Genomic DNA, 12,507 nt, shown 5'->3' with positions numbered 1-12,507 from the left:
AAATATCCATGAGTAGATTGGGTGATAGGAAAAAAAAAACATTACTTTGAAATAGAAATGACCTTTCGGTATATTTTTAAATTTATATCTATGCTTAGGGCGAGTGTAATACTTGTCTCCTGTCATATTTATTCCTAAATGAAGCACTATTCAACTTTTGTAAGAATGCAATTCCTAAACTTATTTCGTTATTGATCCGAATGATGGGTATGTGCGCTACACACACCTTCATTCGGATCAATGAGGGACTCTCTCTCTCTGCAAATGCTGACATTAATGAGGAAGTTCAGACTTCTTCATAAGTGACGTTTGGGGATATTATGATAAAGATGAAGAGGTTGGCAAACAGGTGCTGCCATCTCTTGGTACCTAACCCTAACAGGATATGTCACTGTCTGAAATAATGCGGGTTCTACGGCTGATTTGTTTGAGTTTAGGGAACGAAAAAACCGAATTTCTAGGAGAAAAAACCCGCTTGCCCATGCCAGAGATCGACTAACTAGGAATCGGTCGGAGAAAGGCCTAGAAAAAGTTTCTCCAGTCGTCGACTAGACTTGAACTCAAGTCACTTCCACTGAGCTACACAATAACGTTCAAAAAATAATTTTAATGATTGCTATTTGATAGACATCTTGTACTTATGAAAAATGTTTGTTGACTTGGTCAAATGAAAGTCACATTATTCATCAAAAGTGGTCTGAAGTTGTATTTTTTTTTTTTTTTTTTTGCAACGATCATTAATTCTAAACCTGATTTTTTGTGTTAAGACCTTTACAAACTTATTCAAACAGACTGGAGTTTTAATTTCAATAAAACAGAATAAAACAGAGTAACATATAAAAAGAATCTTTCGACGATATTTTCAGTACGTTTCCATACCAGTGTTCTTATTCTATTATTCTAACTGCAAGCAGCAAAACAGGATTTTCATAAAGAGACTTAGAATTAATTGGTATCCTAATCAGCATAATGCAAGCCAAAAATATCAATTAAAAAAATTAATCAGAATATTTGCACATTGAAATCATTATGAATTAAAATACTGATAATTAGTAAAATATTTTACTGCTGTTCATTTAATAATATGATAATACAGTATACAATAAAAAAGTCCATTTAACGTGTTTAAATCCTGAGAAATTAGCATTTTTCTATTGTTTCCGTGCAACCCAATATAAGTACGCCCACAGATTCGAGACCTTCGACACTTCTACGCATGTCAAAAGAAGGAGAATCCATTCCGATAATAGGGTAATCAATCCGTCTTGCGGGATGAGTTGTTTATTATTACACATTGGAAAATTAACTTCTGTTTTATGATCCTAGTAGTTAACCATGTTCCTTGTATAACAGTTGGAAAATTTTACCTATAAAGCACGTGATTTCGCGTGTTGGCGATCAATTCGTACGTCCTCCATTTATTTCTTCCCTTCTGCAAGAATCGACTATTCTTGGCAAGTCTCCAAGCGAAGATCTCTAAAGCGTGGGCATAACTATACAAATATATCAATATCACGTGCTAGAGGCAAAAGTGAAAACCACAAGAGAAATAACACGATGCTTAGTTCCCACTTCAAACACTGATTATATTTGTTCTTTAAAGTAGATAAACAGCATACTGTAAAAATAAAGTTTTCTATTTACACGAACACGATCAAATAATAATGAGCCATTCGTACTTATTTGATTGCAAATTATTAACTACCACAGGTATATACTGACATCCAAAGTGTCCGTACATAAAATGTACGGACTCTTTGGATGTCAGTACGATCGAAATCTACTATCATTCACTTATTTATTAATGCTTTTGATCGTTTGCTCATCGTGGATATTATTGTTATTATTATTACAATATCGCACCGATTTTTTTGATGATACAATTCGATTTTATTCTGGCACCAACATAAAAATTTAAAAAAATTAATAAGAATTTAAAAATTAATTAATAGTAATCTATAAAGCATTATGAAAAAACATTTCAAGATACGCGATTACATCATACACATTCTGCACAGACTACAGACTTAACAGATTACAATCGCTACAAAATAAAATGCTGAAACTGATATTCTGGAAACAAAGAGAATAGTCCACACTTATGCCGGCAGTAAGGACAGAAATACCAAATATTTAAGGTGAAACACTTATTCCACTACACAGCCATGCTAAAACATTACTTCAGTCCAAACTACAGAGTAAGCAAAACAACAGATCAGACAACAAGATCACACTCAACAATCTACATAACATATAAATATAATTATCACTACGGAAAAGCCACCCAAAGCTTTTACATAAGTGATATGATCAACAAACTGCCTCTGGATAAACAGAGTTGAAATCGGGATATATATAGTTATTATAACGTGATGGTAAATTACCTAAAAAAATCCCCTCAAATACCAAGACTACAAACACGCCCCGTGCAACATCATCCTCCTCAAAAAGGTTAAATTGAACACATACGAGTGTATGTGTTCGTGTGTACATGCATTCGCATCTACACCTTAACCAAGAAAAATAATTACATATACCTTTATACAGGAGTATGGGTACACCTCGGCTTGGTTGGCCGAGTGGTCAGCGTATGTGCTTTCCAGCCAAAAGGCTGCGGGTTCGAATCCCGCTGTGGGCATTGATGTTCATGACTATCTGTGAAAATACTAGTGGTGGTGATGATCAGCGGTTGTTGGCGTTGGTGTAGATCAGTGTTTCTCAAACTTCAGATATCCGCGTACCCCTTGTTAAATTTTCTTTATTACCAAGTACCTCCTAATTAATTAAATATCTCTTTTATATGTTCATATAAACAAAAAAATATAATTTATTTTTAAATTTTGGTTCTCTAGAGATGTCAGACGACATGCTCATCAATTTCATTTGATCCAGATGCAATATCAACGTTTTCTTGTTGCTTACAGCTACTTCTATTTGCTCTCTTTTGGGGGATTTATAAATCCAATCTTTAACCAATGATCCATACGTAAGAATTTGAAAGCTAAAAAAAAAATATTGTATTTACTCGAATATAACTCTAACTTTTTTTCCCCCAAAATTAAAGCTAAAAAATCGTGTTGCAAGATACGTGCGAGAATTTTCGGAAACTAAAGTTTTCAGGAAAAAACTGAAAATGGTGCGACTTACCAAGAAGCTCCTACTCGCTATCACTTCTTCATCTACCCAAATAGCGTCATCTTCTTTCCCATTATTTCAATAAAAAAATTACCAGTAATTTACAAGACTTGAGATACGTAGAGCAGCGAAGAACTGCATATGATTGGTGCGGTATTAAACTAATCAAAGACAAATGAGCATTTCAACAATTGAGTTGAAATGCTAATTCCCTTCGACCGAATTCCATAATATCTGAAACACATTCGCTATGTATTTCTTAGTTTTAGCCCGTTAATGACGGGGGTGGTGTCAAGCAAAATACGTTGCCGGTGGAACCATAGGTTCCACCGGCAACGTATGGTTTTGCTGGGCAGTTTCTGTTGGAGAGGGGATGTGATTCATTAGTTAGTGCCGTTTTATCCCGGTTATCTCTTATTGCACTGTTTGTTGAAAAATATAATGACTCCTTTAATTATGCATAGCCGAAAATTGCCACGTACCCCGTAACGACCTTTCGTGTACTCCTGGGGGTACGCGTACCACACTTTGAGAAACACTGGGGTAGATGATGATGGTAGTTACGGTCCGTTGCAGTTAGTGGACTGAGTCGTGGAGTAAGTGCCCTCCCTCGATGAGTCTTTGGACTCTCTGGGGGTGTTATGTAATAATAATAATAATACACTACCAACCAGTAATTGCCTGGACACTTTACAAAATCTTTGACGACACCCTTTTTCGCAATGCTATCTTCTCCCAAGTTTCGAAAATTGCAGTCAGATGTTAAAAATCAAACCTCGAGACTAACCCACCTTTGTGTAGACCTTCTCTGTCCAGGATTTCATAGGACTTTTCTCCTCTAAGATCATCACGTTACCAATTGGATTACTTGCTAGTTCGGAAGTTACTACAAGATGAATAGAATCGTCAGACAAATTTAAATTCTGTAATTTCTTAGCCTGCATAGCATTGGTGGCGTGAACCAATACTTTATGAACCGAGAACTTCCCAAAATAAACTGTTCTAAAGGCAGAGTTTGTAGAGGCTACTTGAAAAAATTCCTATATCCTTAGGAATGCATAGTTGTGATTCGAGTTCGTGCTGGGTGGTTATGAAATTGAAGAGTTTTGAGTACACAACTGTTTGGATTTGAGAGAGAACAGATGCATTCCTTCGCTTGTTGTTTGTCTAACGAGATGGCATGTTGTCTCCCATAGTATTACGGATACTTCTGCAAGGGCTCCTTTGTGATTACTTCTGTCGAAGTGAGACGGAGAAGATACTAGGAAGTAATTGACTAGAATGGTTGCTAAGATCAGTGGAGATAGGAATTTTCTTAATCATTCAAATGGTTTTAGTAAACAAGCGATATCTGAACATTGCCAAGTTAAATCCGTCTTGTGAGCAAGCAGCAAGCTCCACTTCTTGCTTGCCGTGATTCCAAAAGAACTAAAGTAAACGGTTTGTACAGATCAGCTTCTATATTTTCCCCGATAGTTCAAAGATGCATGACGTGTAGTAGTGCAGGGACGACCGTACTTTTGATGTTGGCGGCTCTTACTGAAAAGGAGAGGACCAATTTTGCTCTTGATGGTCAAGTATTCTGCTGTGTCAGAGCTTCCAGGAATGGCCTTCATAGGAAATATTTTAGGATTTGTTCTTGGAGTCGACGAGACGGTGCATGTCCACAACTGACTTATGAGATAAATGCAACAATATGCTGCTTACAATATTCGCTATGCTTTCCTTTGGGTACTCCATTTTGTGGAACTCGGTTCATAAAGTATTGAACCCGAGTCTGGAATAGTTCCATTCGCTATGAACGCTTACAATTGTTAAGAATATAGTCGATGAAACGATAGTAATATAGACGAAGATCGTGTTGAAGATAGACTATCATTTTGAAACATTTCTCTGAAAAATCCGCCTTTTATTTTTACCTCAAAAAATTTAAGTCAACAACGCTGCATGTTTCTGTAGCTTTACTTTTTGACTTCCCCATATATTTTACGATCTCCCCTCTTCTAGACAAGTAAAAGGAATTATGTAAAAGAGAAGCCGAGTTTCGTGATTGGTTATATTAGGTAGTAGTTATGCACACTGATCCCATTGCGATATGTAGATATCTAATTATGAATGCGTGTGTAAATATTAGAAGCATTGAAGATGACTAAGTTCTCATTACTCCGCTGAACGATGTATACAACAAAGTTTAGGGGGCATTGGTTTTAAATCTCGAAGCTGTAAATGAAGAAGGGGACAGTGACCCTATTACACAGGATGGAAGGAAGGACTCAAAATTACAAACATTCACGTCCATGATGGGTTCGATGGTTTGGTTTCTGGATCAGAGTTTCCGAATCAGGTAAAAAATGAACAAAAAATAGAAAAGCTTAATTTTTTTAATATTTTTATTTAGGAAAAATTAATATTCTTACCTGAAGAAATATTTGTTGGCAAATTCCCGACCTCGGTTAAACTTTTCTCTGTCTAACCATTCTGGTGGGTTCTCGGTATCCCTTCCGATATCTCCTGGCAGGTCTGCACCCTCTTTCAGGTCATCTAGTCGTACCATTTCCTTTCGTCACTCCCACCGCCCGAACAGATGCGCCTGTGGATAACAAATATTTTGCATGAAGCGCAGAAATGCGATGTACTTTTTGATACCATGAAAATTGTTATTTGTACTTTACGAAACTTACCAGGAAGCTTCACACAGAGGGTTTAAACAAATTAATTCAGTTTTCTGTAATCGGGGACACTATCAGGTGCTGCGCAGAACCATTTTGGAATTACTGGATGGTATTGAAGGTTTTTATTTCTGAATATGGTCAAAATACGGTTGCTACTGTGGATGAATGTTCTGTACTAGGTGAACTTAGTGTGATTCCATTTCAGTTCGGTGAGTGGGCTCCGTTTCCAGCACTGAATACAGATATCACAATACACCATCCTCATACGACACGCCATCACACTGACTCAGCAGTACGTGTTTATAAAAATGCTTCAGAAAGGGCCTCGCATTCCTGAATAACCTCATACAGTATGATCTTTCTATGCATAACAAATTCTCAGATATACAGCTGAATGGCAGGTCAACCTCAAACAGATCTAACAGCGATGCATTGAACAATGGAAAGATAGTGGAAATTATTGCATTAGCGAAACACTGACTGTAATCTATCACTGCCCCAGAAATGAATGACGTAGACATATTATCATAAGCGAATTACCCCTGCAAATTGGCAAACCATAGCAGAGTTATTACCAAGGGATTCATCACACAATATGAAGTACCTATTTCAAGGACAATGGCGAAGATCTCGGAAAACTGGATAATTACATCTGTTCGGTCTTAAAAACTGATCAATGTCTGAAAGTTACCGTCTGTAGAATGAAGATTTCCAATTCAACGCTGTCTCTCTAATTGTAGGACTGGAGTTTGGAGACAACCTTGCGAGTGTTTGGATCTATTATGTGTAAATTGATGGAAGGAAGCTTTTTGTTAGGAAAATATTCTGCAAATGATAGTGCCGTCTCCTAAGATGACTACTCAATGCCTTTGATCAAAGAAAATGTACGAATGGTTAGTAAAGAATGATGAGTTCCGACACGTGAGGTACCTCTGTGTCGCAATCGAACTGGAAAGATTCGAGTTTATTCCTTTACAGTATAAAGGGAAATTTTATAAGAACTCTAAACAAGTAAGTTATTTAGCCTGGTCTCTTAAGGATGTCAGTTCCTGCAAACCAGCCGAAAACACACAACAGACATAATATTTTCACATCGTGTCCTTAGATGCCTTATTGCATTTCCAAATAATACTGATATTCAGTGAGCACAGTTCCATAAAGTAGCGTCTGTAGCTCAGTCGATATTGATTATACACCCTTTGGATGGAAAGTTCTAGTTTCTAATCCACCCCCCTCATCACGCACACACATTTAGAACGAAAATTTACCCCCACCAAATACTATCTTCTTGCTAATTCGTATGTCATTATGTTCGTATGTTTTTTAATTCTGCACTTTTTATGAAATAAAACAAAAGATTATATATTAAAAAAGACGTTAATTTTGAAATAAGAATAAATCTTCTTCTTCTGTCTCATCCCCTCTACTTGAGGTCGGTATTTTACATGATGTGACTTTAAACAATTCCAACCGACTAGTCGCAGGATCCTTCAGATCCTAACCATCATCGCCTACCGGAATCGAACCCAGAACACTCCTTCCGCCGGCATATGGTTGCGAAGCGCACAGCCACTAGGCTGACATTTTCATTTCAATGCTAAGAGTTGGCAATGCAAAATCGCGTTTACAAACAAAACCAAAACTAATTTTCTAAACTGCAGTCTCTAATTTCTTAAATGAATATTTAGTATTTTCATGCAAGCATATATAATTGTTTATTAAAAAAAGAACGAAAGAAAGAAACCATACTGATGTCGGGACTGCAGTAAGACTATCTGCAACCCCCCCCCCCCCAATCTTATTAGGATTTCGTGGTTTGGAAGTTATGTTACTGAATCTTCGATACTTCTTCCCCCCTCATGTAGTGCGACGTGTTCAATATGATACACAAATTTACTTTATTGAGATCCAAAATGCATTACATGTACAAAACCTTACATTTTCTAATAATAACTTTTCCCAGCATACCATCATCCACAAACAGCTGAATATCACTTAGCAGACCACTCACAATATCATTAACAAACAAACTTAGCAGCAGTGGAACAGAACCCTGTAAGACTCCGCTCGTAACTCCCCTCCTGAGAGACGCGATACTTCTATACACAACGGTTTGATATCGATTAGAAAGCCAATCTGCTATCCAATCGACCAACTGATTTTCCAACCACATTAGCCTTAACTTACATACTAGTTTATTATGTGGTAGCCTGTCAAATGCCTTCGTAAAATCCAGAAGTATTACTGTACATGAATCACCCCAATCCAAAACGGTAGTCACCTTATTATAAAATGTAAGCAAATTTGTAAAACAAGACCTCCCTTTAACGAACCCATGATGACCTCTATTCAGAATCCTTTCATTTCCTTTCCCACACAATCCTGTATTATATTCTTAACCAATCTCTCCGAGACCTTAACAACTACTCCAGAAATTAAAACTGGTTTGTAATTTGAAACATTCGTTTTGCTTCCACCTTTATGCAATGGAACAATCTTGCCCTCTTTCCACTCATCAGGGACTGTTGAGGTCATCAGACTCTTATTAAACAACCGAGTCAACGAAAGTGTCAGTTCCTTGGTGCAGTTTTTCATAACACGAGGTGAAATTCCATCCACTCCGATAACCTTATGCCTATCAAGATAACTTAAACAATCACAGACTTCTACCTCATTCACCTTTAAGGAATTACGGTAAGTCGAAGTACGGACTCCTCAACTTCCTGTTTCCTTAGGATAGTATCATTAGCATCACTATGAAAAAACCTTAGCAAAATGATCACTTAACAACTTCACAATAACTTCTTCCTTGGTCACTCTTGCGCCATCTCTATCTAGCAGAGTAATCTTCCCATAATCATTCCTTCTCTTGCTAGCTGAATAGCAGGAAAACTCCCTGAATTTTTTTTTTTTTTAGCCTGTTTCGCTAGTCTCCTCTCATACTCTAATTTCGCTTTTTTTTTGTTATACTTGTCACTCTTCTTGCCCACGCTTTATATATTTCATGCAGCTGTTGACATCTTCGAAGTTTACATTTTCTCCATTACCTTCTTCTGCAATTACTGCTTAATTTCCCTATTCATCCATTTAACATCTATTTTGTTAATCCTTTTTGATTTAGGCACACAGTCTGTTATTGCCATCATCAAATACTTCTTAACAATGACCCAAGCCATAATAATTTCTTTCCCTTCACGTTCTTTTCCCCATAGAACTTCTTTAAGTTGTTTTCTGAGTTTTCCGCAATCTCCTGCCCTATAGTTCCACATGTGCCCTTTCACTCTAGATGCCTCTGCATGCTTTCGCACCTCCTAGGTCACGACTACGTGATCATTGTCACCAACTGGTGGCAATGTTGATATGCTGTTAACAATTACGTTATCCAACTTTATTACTAAATCCAGTACATATTGCCCAAGGGTTCCTTTCATCATCAAATGTATGAGATAGTGACCCTTTAAGAATTCATTTATATGAAACATACGTATTGTACGCCCACACTTCATAGAGCGGACTTTGGCAATGTGTCAAGAATAGTTAATTTACGTTGATGGTGAGAAAGGAATAGGGCGTTGCAGGAATTCGTCACCAAAATCACGTGCTTTTACGTAAATTATCCAACTATTGTACAAGCAAAATAGTTACCACTTTAAGAACTAGAATTTTCACAGAAGAAAAGCTAATTTTCGACGTATAATAATAAACACTCATCCCACTAAACGCATCGATTACCCTAATATCAGAATGGATTCTCCTTCTTCTGACATGCGCAGAAGTGTCGAAGGGTCTCGCATCTGTGGGCGTGCAGTATTTGGAATGTGTTTAAAATGTTTTTTTAATTTTAATTAATTTTTTAATGTTTTCTTTTCAGACCCATAATTCAAGGCAAATATTAAAAGAGCGAATTTTTGTTACAACATCAAAAGGAATGAAGTGTTGTGAAATTAGAAAGCGCTTTTCAAGGAGGTTTTATAGATCCGGAGCTACAGAGGATGCGATTCGAGCAGTGGTGGATAAGTTTAAAAGAAATGGGTCTGCCAGTGACGAAGAGAACGGGTTGCCCAAAAGTCTAGGTCTCCCGCTTCCCGATCGAACAGTTCGGAAAAGCACCTGTTGAGGTATTCCTGGATAGTTCGAACGTAATGGCACGGTTCTCCATCTTGCTGAAACAACACTTTCCAGAACATCATGATCAGGAAGAAGTTGGGGTTCGAGAAACTGCTGAAACATATCCAAGCACACAGTGACTGTTGCTTCTGCAATTTTGAAAAAGATAACTCTGACATAAGATTGTTATGATGTTATGCAGGCGTTTTTTTGGTTTTTGAAGTTTTCTGCCTGGTCTCTGATGAGAACCCACAGTTCGATACTGCCTTCAGGCCAGTAAAACCTAACTAAAAGTACTAAATACACGTGACTCATAGACAGAGGTCGTGTCTTTTAAGTAGTGCAAACGAAGGCAACTCCCATGACGAGAGCTGTATTCTCGTAAGTGCTCTGGTGTACTTTCACAAGTTTCTGTACATTCGGCTATGAATTAAAGAGGGAGTTTTAAGATCCTCTATTTTTATTAATTTATAACAGCCGAAACGAAGGCTTTTAGACTATATTCATAGACTTATGAATGCCATTATGAAAAAAAAAAAAAAAAAAAAAAAATCGGATATTGAAAAACGGGAGATACTGGAGTCCCTAAAGTATGTGTGTGGGACACCGGGACAATTTTTGTGAAAAAAAAAAACTGTTCAAATGGCGCGGCATCCTAGTCATAATATCCAAATTTTCCCCTCTTCATTGATTTTGCTCCGTCTGCACAAATTCTACACCACACCAACTTTTTTTTTCTTTTTTTCAAAATACGAAAATTAAATTATAAATTAAATTAAATTATAAATATTCTCTTTGTTAAAGAACGGCCAAACATATTTTCCTACACTTTACCCTCATTCGAGATTCAAGTAACGTGTAATACAGTTAAAATTGCAAGATTAAAATAACTGTGGTCACAATAAACGAAAAGCATAAAATGTACTTTTTCTTAGCTTTATATATATATATATATATATATATATATTTTTTTTTTTTTTTTTTTTTTTTTATCATAGTGGATCAGAACAGACGCAATTTACAGACAAAAATTACTGTTATTGGCGGTGGTGGGCGATAGATGGCGTTGATTGTAGTTGTGTGTAGTGGGAGAATTAAGTAGTAGGGAAGACGGTCAGATGTGTGTAACGCAGTGGAGTAGAGTGCCCTCCCGCGATGAATCCTTGAACTCCTTGGAGGTGTCACGTAATAATAACAATAATAATGGATTCAAAACCGTCAAGTTGCAAAATGAAATTATCTGCATAGTATGGGCATCCTTAGATCTTTTGCTGTTTAGTACCTAACTTCAGGTAATAACAGCACGTTTTCTGGCTTATAAAATGTCGCAGCGTAACGGGCTACATGGAAATACATATTGTATGGTATTCTCATAAACTCTCTGATCACAATTTCGAAACTATCCAAGTTTCTACATATATTCGGCTTTGAAATAATGTTGGATCTTTAATATCCATTTTTTCTATATAATTTACTGTCCGAAATGAAGCCTTAGGGCTCTTTCTTTGATAATTCTAGGTTATATTGTAGCACGGAGAGATTTAGTTTTTTCATTACGTTTTCATTTTATCGTGCAAAACACAAAATGGTATTGCGTATTACCCCAAGTTCGTCTGCCATGAGTTTACATAAATTAAAACTGTATAGCGTTCGATCTCACACCATACGGCGCGTGTAGTGACTAGTAAATTTTGTCTGACACATGATTGAACAGAGCTATACATATCAGCAGGCTGGAGGCCATTTCCCGTCCGCTAAGATGCTATCGCGCATGCTCATTATGTAATAACTTGAAACACAACTAAACATAAATTGTGTTGTAGCGTACAAAAACATTATTATTATTATTATTATTCCTGATACCTCCAAGGAGTCCGAAGACTCATCGCGGGAGGACACCCACAACTGTCTCTACACCTAACCTCTACTACGAATCATCTCCATCAACGCCATCTACCGCCCACCTCCAACACCACCACAACTAGTAATTTTTGTCTGTAAATTGCGTGTGTTCTGAAGGGCCGATTTGTATGTATGCGGGATGAAAAACCCGAGTTTCCGGGAGAAAAAACCCTGCTACCTCCGTATGAGATCGGCTAACTCACATATGATAACATATGATGAAAATGTCCAGTAATAATTTTGCTTTTAAGTCTGCTGCTTTAGATAGATTAATATTCTTTGCTGAAAATAGTCTAAGATGTTAGTTAATAGAATTATTAATATTGTATTATTAAACCGTGAATATCACTACAAAAATAATTACATTACTGCTAATGAACAGAGATTTATATTTATGACCGCTTTGGACACGATAATCACAAAATGAAGAAAATATTGATTTGTGTGTGTGTGTGTGTGTGTGTGTGTGTGTGTGTGTGTGTGTGTGTGTGTGTGTGTGTGTGTGTGTGTGTGTGTGTGTGTGTGTGTGTCCCAGTTGACATCATGGCATTTTATCGATTCCCTCAAATACGGTAATTTTCTGCGTACATTTTTATTTTTTTATTCGTTTGCTTTTGCAAGATTATAGTTTATCTTTCTTGCGATTCTTGTTTTTTACTCTAAAGCAGCTAAGGCTAATGAAGCCAGTATA

The 12,507-nt window shown here is 36.8% G+C and overlaps 1 protein-coding gene across 1 annotated transcript in view; it reads right to left on the bottom strand.

Moving 5' to 3' along the window:
• Positions 1–12,507, bottom strand: part of LOC150102164 (uncharacterized) — a 58,060-nt gene that overhangs the window by 19,604 nt on the left and 25,949 nt on the right. The window contains exon 2 of the mRNA XM_090399312.1: positions 5,553–5,725. Coding sequence (XP_090255438.1) covers positions 5,553–5,689 — 137 coding nt within the window. The 5' untranslated portion in view covers positions 5,690–5,725. The remainder of the gene's footprint in view (positions 1–5,552; positions 5,726–12,507) is intronic.

Source organism: Typopeltis vanoorti, chromosome 10 (genome assembly GCF_054136105.1).
Source record: "Typopeltis vanoorti isolate ZY-2024b chromosome 10, IOZ_Tvanoo_1.0, whole genome shotgun sequence".
Lineage (NCBI taxonomy): Eukaryota > Metazoa > Arthropoda > Arachnida > Uropygi > Thelyphonidae > Typopeltis > Typopeltis vanoorti.
Note: the sequence above shows the minus strand (reverse complement) of the source record. Positions and strands in the feature narration are given on the sequence as shown.